General features: G+C 58.7%; 1 protein-coding gene across 4 annotated transcripts; it reads right to left on the reverse strand.

Annotated features, from left to right (window-relative positions):
* Positions 1 to 418: 418 nt before the first annotated feature.
* Positions 419 to 12,156, reverse strand: LOC101656074 (transmembrane ascorbate-dependent reductase CYB561). 4 transcript variants are annotated; one of them, XM_045299690.1, is made up of 6 exons: positions 12,078 to 12,156; positions 4,634 to 4,848; positions 3,146 to 3,244; positions 2,811 to 2,914; positions 2,174 to 2,331; positions 419 to 1,987 (listed from the first exon to the last, which is right to left on the reverse strand). In XM_045299690.1, exons 2-6 carry the CDS (start codon positions 4,836 to 4,838, stop codon positions 1,795 to 1,797), a joined length of 759 nt encoding a protein of 252 aa, XP_045155625.1. In that variant the 5' UTR covers positions 4,839 to 4,848; positions 12,078 to 12,156; the 3' UTR covers positions 419 to 1,794. The 4 variants fall into 4 exon arrangements, with proteins under 4 accessions (XP_045155625.1, XP_045155624.1, XP_004707322.1 ...); XM_045299689.1 differs by lacking the exon at positions 12,078 to 12,156 and adding an exon at positions 11,721 to 11,905; XM_004707265.3 differs by lacking the exon at positions 12,078 to 12,156 and adding an exon at positions 11,721 to 11,905 and having other exon boundaries at positions 4,634 to 4,851.
* Positions 12,157 to 16,235: the final 4,079 nt, after the last annotated feature.

The raw sequence follows: 16,235 nt of genomic DNA on the forward strand, positions 1-16,235 counted from the left end.
GTGCACACTAATGTACCACAAACCCAGTTCTAGCCCGAGCCGTGCAAGTGGGTCTAAAGTGCAGTCCCTGCTCATTCTGAAAGCTTGGCTCTTAATGAGAAACAAAGATTTGTAAAAGGAAAAGCGCCAATTGAAAGCAGAGGGAAACGACTCGTCAGGGGCCTCATCGGGCACCTGCAGCGCCACCCTCAGGGCCAGAGTCATTCTCTCTGGTTTGAGAAGAGGCTTTATCTGATTGGGGACAGAGACTGGACAAGCCAGGGCCACTTCAGACCCTGCACCATGATCAATGGCAGTAATCACGTTACCTTCTGTGCTCAGCCTGCGGCTATTTAATTTCTCTCAACCCCCCAGCCGGGACATCTAAAAGCCCTGGCTCCTTTTATTGCCACAGTAAATGAAGCTAATAGGCAAGAGGTTTGCAGCAGACATTTATTGAATCATCTGTTACACGGGCAGCACATTGTATTTCACAGAAGATGGGCTACAGGCGGAATAAACCACTCCAGATCTGCCATTGGGCCACCTTGGGCTTCTCGTTCTCGTTCTCTCTCTCTCTCTCTCTCTCTCTCTCTCTCTCTCTCTCTCTCTCTCTCACGCACACACACACGGGAAAACAGACTCATTTCAACTTTTACTGCAAATCTAAGGTGCCATTTCTCTAAGTGGCCTTCTGGCAGGGGACATGCACCATTGTGCTTTGGCAGTGGGTCTACGTGGAGGAGTTCTAACGTGTCAACATTTGTGTGCCAGGGCGCCTGCCCTGGCCTAACGCTATGTACACCATCGTTGCCTGGGCAGGCTGCAGGATCGGCCGAAGACGGGTAGCAGAGGCAGCAGGGCCCATGGGCAAACAGGTGGCTGGAAGTCAAGCCTTAGCAGAGACTAGCCCACTTACCTAAGACAGCATTTGGGGGTGCAAAGGGCAACCATTACAAGAACCATAGTAAAATTCAGGACCTTTATTAATGCCTCCAGTGAACTGCCTCAAACTATGTCATCGCCTGAAACTCCAGAAAAGGGAAAACAAGAAGCAGATTCGCCAAGTCTGAAAAGCACAAGATCAATGCTCTCATCACGTTATTTCCGGACAGCGGCAAACAGTGACTCAGCGCCACACCCTTCACAGGCCTGGGGGTGTCAGGACACCACCCAGCCACCGCCGAGAACCTCCTCTCTCCAAGGAGGGTCGGCAGGGAGGAGAGGCCTCTCTCCGCGACAGAAGCAGGAGGCTGCCCATCAAACGAGGGCATGAGAAAACCGAAGCCGGGCCTGGCAGAGCACTGCTGCCCCAGCCCAGACCCGCAGGCTGGCAGAGCAGCCCCTGCAGGGACCCTCTGGGAACAGGGCTTGCTGTGGGGCCAAGAAAGACAGCTGTGCTTGGAGGGGCCCACTCCTCCCATCTCCTGGGGAACCTCTGAACATAGTTTACACATAATGTCACTCAGACCGAGGGCCAAAGGACAGGGCTGCTGGTGTGACGGGAGGCCCTCAGGCGGCCCAGCCTCGGTCTCCAGTAGGGAGCTGTTCTGCCCAAAGCCTTCTCCTTTGGAAGGGACGGACAGCAGGTGCAGGGACCTTTGCGTGACGACTAGAGCTAGTCTAAAGCGGCAGTGAGAAGAGAGAGCAGCGGGAGGACAAGCACGATCCCCCTGAAATTAGCTCTGAAAGACAGGTGTACCCCATTCCCCGGCCACCCTGCAGGAAGGAGGTCCTCTCCCCGGAGCCCCTGATCCTGCTGAAGAGCCAGCAGAACCTGCCCGCTGGCCAGGAGGAGGCCGCCCTGCACACAAGTCACTGCGGACTGGGGCTGTCTCCCTCGGTCAGCGTCTTGAAGTCCATTGAGAGGGCTTGTTCTTCAGCCTGGGGAGGACGCTTCCAGTCGGTGCGGGTCAGGATGTAGAGCACAGCCACGCTGAAGCTGGCCAGCAGCAGGCCCAGCACATTGGCCAAGATGCCCTCCGGCTCGAATGTGCTGTACTTGGCCCTGGAGGGCGAGGCCGAAGGGGAAAGCCACCCAAGGGGTTGCAGTTAGACCAGTGTCATTCAGAAAGAACCTGGCGGTCTCCCAAGGCCAGAGCCCACTGCCCCCACCCCCACAGAGAGAGAGAGCTCCGAAAGCCGGCGCTTTGTGGGCCCAGGTGACTTGGGGGGGGGGGGCTCTCAATCTCACCCAAGTTTAAACAGCAGTGCCTCCTTCAGGCCAAGCAGGGCAGTGCCCACGGAAAAGACGAAGATGGTGGCCCCGAAAAAGATGTGCTGTGGGCGGTAGCGGCTCCGCAGGGAAAAGGAAACTCCAGGAAACAGGAAGAAGCTGAAGCCCACGAGCCACTGGAAGGACAAGAGAGGTGGTGCCCGGGCCTGGCAAGGCTGGGCGCCTCCCACTGGCCAACAGCTGGCCATCCGAGGGGATGCCCAAAGCAGCCGCTTCCTAATGGAGGCTGCCAACTCCCCCTCTATCTGCTCGGTTTCTCCAATCTAAGAGCCATGACAGGGGCTGCACCGAGCACTCAGGAGAGAGGGTGGGCCCCCAGGCATTCCAGGCTGCCACCCCTCCACCCATCGTCATATTCACGTGCTTAGAAGACAGGGCATGACCAGTCGTGTGCTCTGCCAGCCAGCTGGGATCTAACTGACCACTGCTCTAAAATCCTGTTCTGTACCCATTTTGCAATCGAGGGCTGCATCCAACTGCTAAAGCCACTCTTGTGTCTTTGGGACTCGCTGGACAATGGCCTCTCACCCCCACCCACCCGCACCCCCCAATCCTGGGTCGTGGCCCAGGAACCTGAAGGGCTGGAAGGGCTCACCTGCACAAAATAGAGGACAAACACGAGGATCCCACACCAGCTGTGCAGGCTGTAGAGGTCGGCATAGCCTTGCTTCCTGTGGTAGTCGAACACGGCCACCACACCTAGACCAGAGAGGACAGGTCACGAGAGGTCGAGGCTGCACTTGGAAAAGGGAGAGGAGGGAATGACCCAAGGGGAACCGCTTGGTCAGGACGCCTGGGCCCCAATCCCAGCTCTGGCTGCCAGTACCGTGAATCCCCTGCCTAGGGTGCCTGGAGGGACTGGGGAGCAGGAACACCCCCCAAGCTTTCACACATGGAGTGGCTGCCTCTCAGGCCGGGCCAGGAACTCACCCACCAGGGCGATGACAAAGGCAGAGACGTGCAGCAGCCCGTGCAGAACTTTGGTCGTGCGTTTGGCCTCGTTCCTGAAGACACGGTAAACCAGCAGGGCTTATGGACAGGAGGGAGGAAGGGGAGAAAGTCCATTAGCCTGTGCTGAGGACCTTCCCCCTGCTGCAGCAGCAAGAAGACCCACCCTGGTGGGAGCTGGAGGCCGAGCTGGGGGCCTACAGAGGTATTCCCAAACCCAAACCAAACTCCAAATGACCCTACAGCACGGTGTAGAACTGCCCTCGTGGGTTTCAGAGGCTCTAACTCTTTATAGGAGTGAAAGTCCTGTGTGTCTCCCGAGGAGCGGCAGGCAGTTTCAAACTGAACACCGTATGGACAGCGGCCCAGTGTGTAACCATGATGCTGCCAGGACCTGGAGGTATCCCAGACGCTGGAAACCCACCCTCAGCCCCTCAGGAGCTCCCAGCCTCGGAGATCGCACTCTGGCTGTGTGGGTCTGGACACCCAGATCCATCCACCACCTCCTACCCATCTGCTTAGAGGCCAGGGGGCCTCCCAGTTCCTGAGGTAGCCAACATGCACCCCACCCCAAGCGGGACTCCCGGCAAGTCCCTGCCCATCCCAGTGCCACTGTGCAATCACACTGAGGTGGCCCACGCATCTAGGTGGGTGCGTCCCCAAGCAGTCCCCACACTGAAGCCTGGTCAGACTGCCACCATGTTCACCAGCAGGCTCTCTGCTTCAGAACCAAAGTGGAGCCTGGCTTCCCCAGTGAGGCAGCCCTTGCTGGCGGGGTCAGGTGGCAAAGGGGATATAAAGAACAAGTGGACCAGACACAGCCCCCAGCTTTCTAGTTACCGGTCAAGAGGACCACTGTGGCCTCCAGGTAGGATGGAGGCTAAGCCCCACCCCCCAGCCCCACCCCAGCTGGGGAGGTGCTCTAGCTCAGCCAAGCCCAGCCTCTGCACAGGCACACACACATCTCTCCACTGAAGAAGCCGCCCGCCTCCTGGTGTGGCCCAGCCAGGCCCCAAGCACCCCACCCCATGGCCTGTGCCACCTTCCTGCTCCTTAAAGCAAGAGTGCAGGTGCTGGGACAGGCAGACGAGTTGCCACCCCCCACGCCACCCCACCCCCGCCTCAGGAACCCCTGGCTGGGTGCCTAGTGTCCCCAGCTCCAGCCCGCCTCCCTTCTCTTTTCTGGAATCTCAGAGACCTGGGTGTGACAAACCATACTTGCTGCCGTCGAGTTAATTCTGACTCATAGTGACCCTTAGCCCCTGTGGGTTTCATAAACTATAACTCATTATAGAGTAGAAAGCCTCATCTTTCTCCCACAGAGGGCCTGGTGGTTTCAAACTGCTGACCTTGTGGCTAGCAGCCCAGTGTGTAACCATGATGCCACCAGGGCTCTTTGGGGGTGGGGGGATGAGGTGACAGGGTCCGTGCAAATCGTGTCTCTCGGGAACACAGCCTTCTGAGACTCACCATCACCCTGCAGGAAGACCAGGCCTATGACCATGCAGAGAGGGTGCACATTGAACTGCAGGGCGCTCTCCCAGGCGATGCCACCTCGGTACAGGCCAAGCCAGGCGCCTGTCATGGCCACCACGGTCAGACCCAGCAGCTGGGAGAAGGTCACCCAGTATGGCAGCGTTCGGGGAGGGGCGGCTGTGCTGGCTCCGCTCTCCATGGTGAGGCAGCTGCTGGGGAGAGAGCAGAGCTCAGGACTCGGGAGTACCCCGCCCCCCATGCCTTTGGCAAGTCTTGGCAGTCGTTGAGAGGGATGGTCTGGCAGCCCAGAGACGCACCTCGTGCCTGGCTGTGAAACCAGGAGCTTGCTACACAAGCAAAGACACCCCCAGCCATGGTGGCAGGTGGGACCTGTGCTATCTGTTCTACCTTGTGAGGCCCTGGGTGCTCCCAGGTGGGGTTGACAGTAAATGACAGAGACCTCAGAAATTCCCCAAGGGCACAACCCCAGATGGGTCATGAGGTGCAATGGAGAGCCCACCTCCCCTCATCCCACTCCACCCCCACCCCCTTTGTTAAGCTCCAGGCCAGAGACTGCAGCAGTGAGCGCCCACCCACAGAGCCTGCAAAGGCTGCCAGCCCATGCCCTAAACCTCAGTGCCTGGCAGGAGCCACCCAGTAGACCCCTCCCTTCTCTCCTTTTTTCCACTCCAAGCCCAGGACAGGTTGGAAGATGAGGTCAACCGGGTCTGAGCTGCATGCTCTCTCAGGCCGGGATCCACACTGAAGGTCCAGCCAATGAGAGCCAGGAAGAGGACGCCTGGAGTGTGTCTGGGGCAGCAAACAGTCCATTTACTGGTCAGGAAATGGAGGCCGAGGAGGTGGGAGAAAGCCCTCCTGCCAGGTCACAGAGGGAGCCCAGGAGAGCGGTGCTGACAGGGGAGCCGCCTGGCCCACACCCATCTTTACAGCCCTCTCCCTGCCCAGTGATCCCTTGGGGACAGTGACAGGACTGCCAGGAGACGTCAAGGGCTGAGGAGAGAGGGGAAGGGACAGCCACAGGCAGACCCAGCCCCCTCTAGCTTTGCTCAGGCAAGCCCACAGGCAGAGCTTGGCCCAGGTCGCCGGCCTCCTCACCCACAGGGCCCCAGACCCACCTCCCTTCCCTAAGGGCTCCCCAGCTCCGCACCCCACACATCCCCTCCCCTGGAAGACCCCCTGCAACCCTGAGCTGCGTCTGTGAGTGAGCCCAGAGACGTCAGGGGTGAGCAGCCCCCACAGGGGTGGCCTCCAACCCTGCCTTCAGCCCGCAAGCTCCCCTGCCGCTCTGGCAGCTTTAAGAAGCCAAGCTTGTTCACACGCATCCTGGTGGCCAAGTCAGGTGAGGCCGCGTGGTCACATTTGGACTTGGACCCTCACATCCCGTTGTCCTCAGAAATACTCTTTCAGAGACAAGGAGCACGCGTTTCTCTCTTTTCCTTTTCTTGGCCATCAAGACTCTGTTTACTGGGAAGAAGCTGAAATCGGACTTTCATCACATAGACAAGACAAAATGGGGAAAATGAAACATGGAAGATCTAGGGGTACACATTTGGGGGCGCGGGGCGAGCTTAACTCAGAGTAAACGGGGTGCTACAGAACAAACAATCGCTTTGCTTAATCATGTCACAAGTAAAACCCGGACGCAGCAAAGCGAACCAAGAGCTGGTGAGTAGACGTTGCCCGGGGGTGGGGGGGGAGCAGGAACAGGAATCCCTGGCCCCTGAGAAGAGGGCTCCTCCCTGAACAAGGACACTGGGGGCGGGAACAAGAGGAGCAGAGGCTCAGGCTTGCCAGCCAGCTGTGCCAGAAAGGAAAATTAGCATCACCGTGAGATGTCACTTTATGCCAGGACTCAGGGCGACCCTCTGAGCTCGGAGGACAGTTGCTCTGGTCATGGAGTTTGCAAGGCTGTGGTCTCCCAGGCCGCACCTGTGAGTGTCACTTAAAGGGGCACCAGGCCTATCTTTTCATTCACAAATACACCTGGGGACTTCAAAAAGCCCGGGGGGAGGGGAAGGGGATGGGATGGAAAGATAATGGAATTTTCCAGACATTGTTGAAGCCCCCTAGTCCATCTCCCTTGTCATGTTAATAACTGACCAGCATTGCTCTCTGTGGCTGGTCCTTTTCCACACCAGGCCCATGACCACCCCCTGTCCTACACTGTCCACCAATGCCACTGTGTGGCCACCATGACACACTGCTCTCTTTCAGCCCTAAGCAGAAAAACAGAACCCTGAGGCAGGGGCCAGTGACCATTCCCCTGCCCCACCCGTCCAGGGCAGGTGGCTCACCCCTTTTTTCTGGATTCTGGACTCTAGCATCTGCCCTTGTCTGTTGCCTCTACACAGGTGACCCCTGAATCTGCTGTCATTTCTGCCCTTGCCCCCCAACTCTAGCCTCAGGCCTGCCATCGTGTCTCTAGCTGGGCGCCCTGCAAATGCTTCTTGCTCACGCATCCATGCTCCACTATCACCCCCAACCCCAGTTAGCCACAAGCCTGCCCTCCTCGTGCCCCAAAGGTACACCCTGGCACTGGGCCCTGCACCGCCCGGCCCCGGCTCCTGCCATCACTGCCTCCTGCCCATCCTCACTGCCACCATCCATGGATTCAGGACACCCCACTTCCCAGAGCTACTACCACCCACCTCCTCCATCTGCCCTCTCCACACACAGGCCAGGCCGGGCACTCTCAGCTCCGTGTGTCCCCGCCCCTCCAGAAGCTGCCCTCCCCACCTCCACCGGACTCTGCCCAGCCCTCCCTCCCCCTGGCTTTAGAGACTACCCCACCCACACCCACCCCCAGGCTCTCCCCACTCATCTTACATTATTCTCTGTGTCCCGGAAGGCAGGGCCACAGCTCAGTCTCTTCTGGGCACTGAACACCTGGCTACCATGGAGGAAATGCGGTCCTCCCTGCCACTGCCCTTTATCAGGTCCCCGCCCCGCCCCCCAGGAGCCAGGCACAGTGGGAATCTGATTAGTGAGGACACAGAAGCACTGGAGGGAACAGCTCTCTGCCACCAGTCGGTGGACAGTCACCGCCTCTTCTGTTCCTGTCAGTGGTAATGAAGATACACTGTCACAGCGACTCTGCCAACTCTAACTTCCACAGTGACAGTCCTATGGCTCTGACCCATCTGTCCCACTGTTCCCACCATCCTCCTCCAGAATGTCCCACCGTCATGCCCCCCCAAACAAGGACCCCCTCCCTTCCCGCTCCCCGCCCCTGCCCCTGGTCCCCATGAGTGAGCTGTGGTTTCCAGGTCTCTGCTTCCAGGATCACAAGGGGGCTTCAAAATTCCAGACAGTTCATCGTTTCATTCCAATTCCCACTCCAACCTCGCATCTGTCTCTTTGAGACAGCCTGGTTTCATTCAGCCTGGGGGATGGACGGCCCAGCCACCTGGCATCTAGTCACCACTTCTCCCCAGCTACTTAAGGCCCCATCCTCTGTGGATGGAGTGGTCTCCACGTTGGGGGGGGGGGGGTGCATTATGGAAAGTCAGTGTAGCAGAGATGCTCTTGCCACCTGTCTGTGTGCGTCCCCACCCAGGTGTGGGACTGCTGGCCCCAGCCCCAACAGCTGCTTTTTAAAAGAAACATTTCTTTGTGCTTTAGGTGAATGTTGAACTAGCAAATCAATTTCCTGGTCGATCGTTTCCATGAGGTGGGGTGGGTGCTCGCCCCCCCTCCCTCCCCTCCCTGTCTGGGCCCTCTTCTTTCTCATAGCTGGTGGATATAGTGTAATGGACCCAGCTATTATTGGGCTGAAAGGTGGCCTCTGGGAAGTGCTGCCAAGGTAGAAGGTGGTCTTTGGAAGACTGGCCGAGGGCCCTGCACACTCTGTCCATCCGGCACGTCTGGACATCTTTACAAGCTGAAGGTGGGGCATTTTCACCTGGGCCCTGCCTGGAGCACCCCGAACGCTGGGCCCTGCAGGACCTGAGTGGCCCCTGGCTGAGTCATCCTTCCGAGCCTGTACCACCCACCTGCACAGGCCTCGAGGGTCGCCTGCCTTCCATACCAGCTCACCAGGCATGGTGAGTGTGTGCGCGCGTGTTCATGGGGAGAGGTGGTGGGATGAGAGAGGTGGGACCACAGGCGGCGAGTCCCCAAGCCAAACCATCCAGTCGATTCTGACTCAAAGCAATGCTATAAAAAGCACAGGCAGAACTGCCCGGTGGGTCCCAGGGCTGAACCGCTTCCCGGGAGTGGAGGGCCTCACCTTCCTCCTGTGGAGCACATGGAGGTTTTGAACTGCTGACCTTTCTTTTTTTTTTTTTTTTTCTGCTGACCTTTCTAATAGCAGTCCACCACGTAACCACACAGCTTTCTGGACGCACACCGGCCGCCAGCAGCCGGCATCCACCCAGAGGGTGCCAGCCATAAAGGACCGGTTTGGAACCTTGTGCCCCCCACTCCCACCCCATCTGATTGGAAGGTGACAGGAGAGAGGCTGTGCCAAACCAGGAGACACTGCTGCCCCCAGGGCTGGGTGGGGTCTGCCTCTGGCCTCAGGCTCAGAGTCTCAAAGGCAAAGCTTCCCAACAGCCAACAGGCAGGCTCAGTGCAGGTTCCTTTAGCACCCCCACCCGCCCTCCCCGTGCTGACTTGGCTACCGGAGGGGCTGTGTCCAGGCTGGTGGGTGCAGGTGCCTCAGTGACCTGGGACAGTCTGACCCACGCACACGTCACAAACCCTGGCAGCTCGGGCATCTACTCCTTTGGCAGCACCAGCCCCCTGACTCCGGGCCCTGTGGGCGAGCACGCACGTCCTCCCTTCCTAAGTGGGCCACCTCTCTCTCTCTCTCTCTCTCTCTCTCTCTCTTTCTCTCACACACACACAGCTGGAGGGACACATGTCTGGAAGCTGTGACAGCCACCCCACGCATGCCCCATGGCAGGGCAGTCAGGCTCTGCTTAATGCAGATGGACTGGGACAGCAGCTACTACGCAAGCTGAGCACCCTCCCCACCGGAGGCTCTTGAAAAGGCTGCCGACTAATCTCATTACCAACCAAGGCCAGACTGCAGGCAGGCCGCACCCACCAGGAAAGCAGGTGCGGGAGCCTGGCTGGTTGAGCCACCTTTAACCAAGTTAGAAAAGCCCAAGAGAGGGGGCGGAGGGAGTGTATGTGGCAGGGGGGTGGACAGGGGGGAGCTCAGCGACCCTCGGATAGGAGGGGTTGAGAAGGCAAAGCCAGAGCTGAACTAGAAGGTGGGCACTTTCTTGCCAGCCCCACCCGGGGAGAAACCAGAGTGTGGAGGCCACCCAGATTTTCCACGAGGCACGAGAGGCCCGTGCCAGACTTGTGGGGGCCCACAGAAATGTTCCCATTTATGTTCAAAGTCAGAAGAAAAATGAACTTTTAGGGTTCCCGTACCCCTCTGAGCCTGACCTCAAAGGTAGAGTGGGCTCTGTGCCTTGTTAAGACTCGCCCACCCCAGGACATCGTGACTCCACAGAACAGAGGGGAACTACCCCATAGGGTGCCTGAGGCCGTCCATCTTCCCGGAGACAGACTAGGTACCTCTTTCACCCACGGAGTGGCAGGATCAGCAGTGGAACACATAACCACGGCGCCCCAGGCCCCTTTTACTGGATCGAGCAATCACTAAAAACTACAAAACCTCACTACCACGGAGGAGACATACTGACTCACAGCAGCAACGCTCCGGGACAGGGTAGAACTGCCCCTGTGCGTTTCCAAAACGGGCACTCCGTAGGAGCGTAAAGTCTCATCTATCTTCCTGGGAGCAGCCGGAGGTTTCTAACTGGGGACCTTTCCACGTCAGCCCCAAGTTTAGCCATGGTGCCACCAGAACTCATGAGTAAATACGAAGTGTGACACATATGTACAAGTGCCTGGCATGATGCCTGCCCCACCGCTGGCTTTCAGATAGGGCACCAGCAGAAACGAAATCCAGCGTAACAGGGCACAAGGTTGGGGCCACTGCCACCAGTGGGGGCAGCAAGCTTTACCCTCTCCTCCACACCCGCTGCCCACCATGGCCCCCACTCAGCAGAAAGCCCTGGAGTGGGGCACAGTGTCGGGCATCATCAGCTTTTCACCTCTTACCAAGTCCATTGGCGAACCGATTCACCGGGAGACATTTAATATCCCAGTGAAGCCACACTTGTGGGAGCATGACATTTCTCAGGCAAGGAGCCCTGGTGGCACTGACGAACTGCTTCCGTAAGATTAGAGACAAGAAAACCCTCCAAGGGTGCTGCCCCTCGGCCGGCATGTCTGCACCCTCACAGCACCCAGCAAGGCCAACTGCCCCATGCTGCGGCTTGCCCGGATGGCTCCACCCACACCCTGTAAGACTGCTAGGCCTCAGCTCAGGAGCTGGCCTGTCAGGAGAGGGCAGCCAGACTGGGGCAAAGAGACAGCCTGGACTCGCAGGGTGAGGCTCCTCCCGCCACGGGGTGGGGCCGCAGCAGCTCTTTGTCCATATGGGCCACCCTAGGGATTTTCAAACTGGGGTTTACCTGCTGGTCCTGTCTCGGTCTCATCTCAAATTTCACTGGAGAAATCGTGGCAGTCTGTGGGGGCTCCCTATGAAAACACACGGAACGAATGCCCGCCTCCTAGGAAGGGACTTTGGTGGGTGTAGAACACCCTCTGAGACTGCCGAGGGGGAGTGGTTGGGGAGAAGAGCAGGTGGGAGAAAGATCTGGAAGGGGTAGCAGCCTTTGAAGACATCCCTGGGGCCCCTCGGGGGAGGGCAGGCAGAGCCAGGAGCTGCTCCTGCCCAGCCAGGTGGCAAAGGTAGTGGATACCCCTCCCTCCACAGCTGCCCTCTGCGCCCACCCTGGCAACTCGCGGGCGGGGTTTTCCCAAACTGGGCGCTGTTTATTAAAGGAGGGCGCGGAAAGATCAACTAGTTCCCCTCTGTTTAAGATCCACCTGCCTTCCTCGGCTCCGGGCCCAGAGGCCGCGGCCGGCCTGCCACCTTGGAAGCGATTTTGGTCTCAGATTTCAAAAGGACAGTCACAAATGGCGAGGAAGCCGCTTCCCCTGCACCGTGTTCTCGAAACCAAACCAAACTCACCGCCGTGGACGGAGTCCGACTCCCAGCCACCCGACTGGAACCTCCCGGGTGCGTTCCCCGGGCGCAGAAAGTCTGTTCTGCAGCCGGACACACCAGCCGGCGGCCCGTGAGCTCTAGCTTCGGGGTCACTTGCCCGCGCCGCTCTAGATTCGGTAGGGACCCCCCCTCCCCGTCCACCCCGGCGCAGGGCCGGGAGCGGGGCGCCCCCGGGAGGGAGGGAGGTGTGGCTGGGGGCGCACCCCCGCCCGAGCCCCGGCTCACCTGGGCCCGCCACTTCCGCTTCCCGGTCCCACGCACCTGGAGCCGCCCTCCCGGACGCCTGCGCCCTGCGCTCCCCGCCGGCGCGGGGGTGCCTACCTGGCCAGGCGCGGGGCCCCGAGGTCCTCCCCACCCCGCGCCGCGCCCGGGCTGCTCGGCCGGTTCCTCCGGCGGCCGGGCTCGGCGAAGGCGTCGCCATGGCGACCGGGCGGCGGCGAACGCGTTGGCAGCGCTTGGCGCGACGCGGCGGGGATCACGCGGCGGGGTGGTAGTGGGCGGGGGCGGGGCGGCGCAGGCTGGTAGTGGCCTGCGACCTTGGGGGACAAGGCAGGGCGGACAAGGAGCGAGGACCGTGGCCCCCTGAGATCTAGCCCTTCTAGCCCCGAAGTTTGAAGGGTAACCTTGGCAATCCAGGACTGGAGGGCCGGCTTCTGGGACTCTGCACCTTCGGGAGCACAAGAGGGCCCGACGGCCAGGTGGGGGGCGTGTGGCGAGTGCGTCTCCCGCGGCCGGAAGGGGACCACAGGGCGCGCCTGCAGACCCAGACCTGGCCGGGTGGCCCGGGGGAAAGGGGCCCTGAGGTTCGCCGCGGTAGAGGTGCAGGCGAGGCCCCCTGCAGGGAGAGAGGGGCTGGGGGTGCTGGGTGGGGGGCGCGCAATGGCTGAGGTGTAAGAAAGAGCCCCTCTGGCCGCCTGGCTTCCTCGAGGGCGGCTGTTCCTCCCCCCTCTCTTCCCTCCACCCCTGCTCGCGCCCAGCAAGAAGCCACTAGGTGTCAGGCACAGCCCGAGCCTGGGCCAGGTTCCCCTTCCTGGAACCCTGAGGAAGGAGACCCCACCCAACCGCTGTAGAAAGCCCTGCCACTCTGCCGGGATTGCTAGGATTAGCTCCTTACCCAGCCCTCAAGCCGCTCCCCCCGCCCCCCTCACAGTGGGTCGGTGAAGTCCTCCCCCCAGTTCTTCCAACCCCTCTTGACCTCACATCATCCTAAGGTCAAGACCAGTCCCCACCAGCCTCCCACGAAGGTATTCACCACCTAGCTGTCCTTTCCCAAGAAAGGAGGCAGCCCAGGCTGAGGGCCAGCCCCCCTGGGCCCCCTCTGGTCCTTTGTGCAGGAAAGGCTGCACCGATAACAGCCCAGCTCAGACTTCCTACAAGCTCCGAACACAAAGTTCTTTCCTGTCAGACACCGGGCCAGGCCAGGCAGGAGCAGAGGGCCAGGGCATCCACTGCCCCAGGCCAAGCCCTCAGAATAAAGCTTCAGCTCTTGGTGGGAGGGGTATTTTTTCCAGCTGTGGAAGCGGTGGCTTCATGGGCTTCAGTGAGGCTGCTCACCCCCAAATCAGTGGTTTGAAGCTGCCAGCAGCTCCTTGGATACAGATGAGACTTTCTACTCCCATGAAAAGTTCCAGTCTCAGAACGGCACAGCAGCCGGTCGGTGGGGGGGGATGTGAGTCAGAACTGACGATTGCAGTGCATTTTGAGAAGTCATTGGACGTTTATTGAGGAAGGAACCTCTTGCACACCGCAGGCCCACCGCAGGCAACAAAGGCCAGGTGAGGGGAAGACCTGAGTTTGACCTGTCCACGTGAGCCCCAGGAGGAGGACGATGACGATCACCATAATGGTGGCCGAGGACTACGGGATGGGCATGGTGACAGTCCAGAGCTTTCAGCAGCATCCTCTGCAGGCAGGAGAGACCTCCACCCCCTGCAGCGGGGTGGTGGCTGGGCTTCCACCTGAGTGTCCCCTAGAGTGGGTGGGGAGCTCTAGGGAAGTGGAGACCTGGGCACCCCCACCTGGGGCCTTAGCTCTAAAGGTGCATGGCTCCACCAAGCCCTCTCACAGAGCAGGTGGCCCACCAGCTATCAGTCAAGCCCCTGGCCCCCCTCTGCTGTCTGTCCGAAACCCACAGGCCTCCGCCGTGCCCCCCGCCCCTGCCTTGGAGAGTCATGTCGGGAAGCTTGGGGTGGGGGGGTGCTGGAGAAGAGTAGCCCCATGTCCCCTTCTCGGGGTGTGGTTCGGAGAAAAGCCCTCTTGCCACACTCACAAGGCGACACTAGACACTGTGAGGAACATATTCCTCCGATCCTCAGCCCCGCCCTCGCCATTCCTGGGCCCACCTTCCTCCCAGCCTCACTGCCTCCTCTCAGAAAGACCCTCCCTCCCAGCGCAGTGCAGGAGGTGATGGTGTCCTGGGGAACGGTCTCCTGTACACTCTGTCCCTTGGCCAAATGTGGGAAACTAACACTAAGGGAAATGTGACGAGGACTATATTCCCTAATTTACAACAGAGGGAATCTGGGAAGCTAGTATTCCACAGTAGGAAAGCCGCCACTTTGGTAAATTAGAGGTAAAGTCCAAGTACATGATCCTGCTTTAAATGTCACTCCCACAGATTCTCCCCTAACAGCTGTGGTGCCTTAAAGTGAGCACATGGTGGGTTCTTTCTCCCTATAGAAGCAGACATCCTGTTGTCACCTCCTGCTGTGCCACCCAGCCCCCTCATACCTTCCCCAGTGCAGGTATTAGGTTTCCTCATCTGTGAGCCGTGAGCTCAGGGACCTTACTGTGGTTACCACCCACCCTGTGACGTATGTAACTACTGAATATGCATGGCTTATGGCAACCTATAAGTATCCCAAGATAGTAGAGACGCTCGCTCTCCCACTCACTCTTCGACCACCAAGAGAGGCTGAGGTGAGCATGCTACCATTAAATGTGTCTGATTCATTTTGTTCTCTCGCCTATCTCTCCTATCTTCTATGACTTTACTATAACCTTTATATATTATTGCTGTATAATTGTTAGAGGCCGGTTTCCTCTGACAACTACAGAGGAGTAGGCAGCCTGCCTCTAGACCAGGGGCATTGACAGGCAGGGAGCCCAGTAATCAACAGGTGTCTATACCACCTCAGAGCTGCCCAGTACCCAGCCGGGCCATGGTGTCTCCCACTGTGTTTCTAAAACCCCAAACCAGCTGCCCTCCAGTCAGCTCTGACTCATGGTGGCCCGTGTGTTCTCCAGCTGCCCAGTGCCCCATGAAGGTTCTCAACTGCTGATTGTCCCACGGTAGATGGCCTTTCTTCTGAGCTACCTCTGGGCAGAGTCCAGCTTCCAACCTTGCCGTTAGCAGCCTCATACAGTAACCACGGCCCTTCCCAGGGAGTCACTCCCCCCACCTTAGGGTTGCCAGGTGTGAGAGGGCTGAGGAGGATGCCTAGTTAAATCATAATGATTTCATTTTTAGTAGCTGCCCCAAACATTCCATTTAACCTACTGAAAGTCTTATCACAGTTTATCTGGACCCTAAGTGGAACTGGGCATCCTGTGTTTAAACTGGCACCTTGTGGGATACAAAAGACTGTTCCCCAGCTTGTCTCCCCCAAATATGTACGTCAGACCTAGGACACTGCTTGCAACACATGGTAAATGACTGTAGCACACTCATGCAAGCTGCTTGGAAGGTGTCTCCCTGAAGGCATCTAGAGCAATCAGACTACTGTCTGGTCCACACCATAGGTGGGGCTCACACCCTACTGATAAGAATAGCTATTGTTTTCTTGGAGAGCCCAGACAAGTGGTCAAATCAACTCCATGACAACCAAGGTTAGGCTGCCATCCTGAATCTAGGATCTGCCCATCTTGTCACACGTGTACCCTTAATCCCTCCTCTTCCAATGGCCTGTAGACCCTGGATCATCCCCCTCCCATTGCTTTATTGCCTGTGGCACACCCCCTTCCTGCGATGCAGGTCGTTTCCTGTAATCAGGGGGCTTGCACACCCCCAAAGATATATAAGCCTCGGTTAGAAATAAATCACTCTCTCTTCCAGGCTCCCCTCCTTCCCTGCTCCCTCTCTCTCCTCCTCTCTCCTCCTCCCACACCTCCACAGGGACCATCAAGAGGGGCTGAGGTGAGCATGCTACAATGAAATGTGTCTGACTCCTTTATTTTCCTCTCATCTCTCATTATCTATGACTTTATGGTAATCTTTTTATAGCCATACAATTGCACCTGCGGGTCTGTGACATTATCTAGGGCTGGCTTCCCTGACAGCACCTTCCCCTGCTCCTGGCTGAGAAGGAATGTAGAGTCTCTGGGCAGCCCAGGCCCCTCTCAGTAGGAGCTTCCCCCCAACAACTTGAGACCTTGGACCCGGCAGTCAACTTCCGCAAGAGGACAAGCAGAAGCCTGGTCATTGGGCTGCCCAGAGGACAAACGGTGTAGAAAGCGACATCCTAGTCCTAAAGCACAGAC

This window comes from Echinops telfairi, unplaced genomic scaffold (assembly GCF_000313985.2).
Source record: "Echinops telfairi isolate 266 unplaced genomic scaffold, ASM31398v2 ScPeMD7_7458;HRSCAF=8496, whole genome shotgun sequence".
Taxonomy (NCBI): Eukaryota; Metazoa; Chordata; class Mammalia; order Afrosoricida; family Tenrecidae; genus Echinops; species Echinops telfairi.

What these genes read in the sequence shown, in the direction of transcription:
- LOC101656074 (XM_045299690.1), bottom strand. Translation starts at nt 4,838, where the DNA reads ATGGAGAGCGGAGCCAGCACAGCCGCCCCTCCCCGAACGCTGCCATAC. An exon ending in CTTTGTCATCGCCCTGGTGG is followed by an intron (nt 2,915 to 3,145) that starts GTGAGTTCCTGG and finishes TCTCTGGTCTAG; the next exon opens with GTGTGGTGGCCGTGTTCGAC. An exon ending in TTGTCCTCTATTTTGTGCAG is followed by an intron (nt 2,332 to 2,810) that starts GTGAGCCCTTCC and finishes TTGTCCTTCCAG; the next exon opens with TGGCTCGTGGGCTTCAGCTT.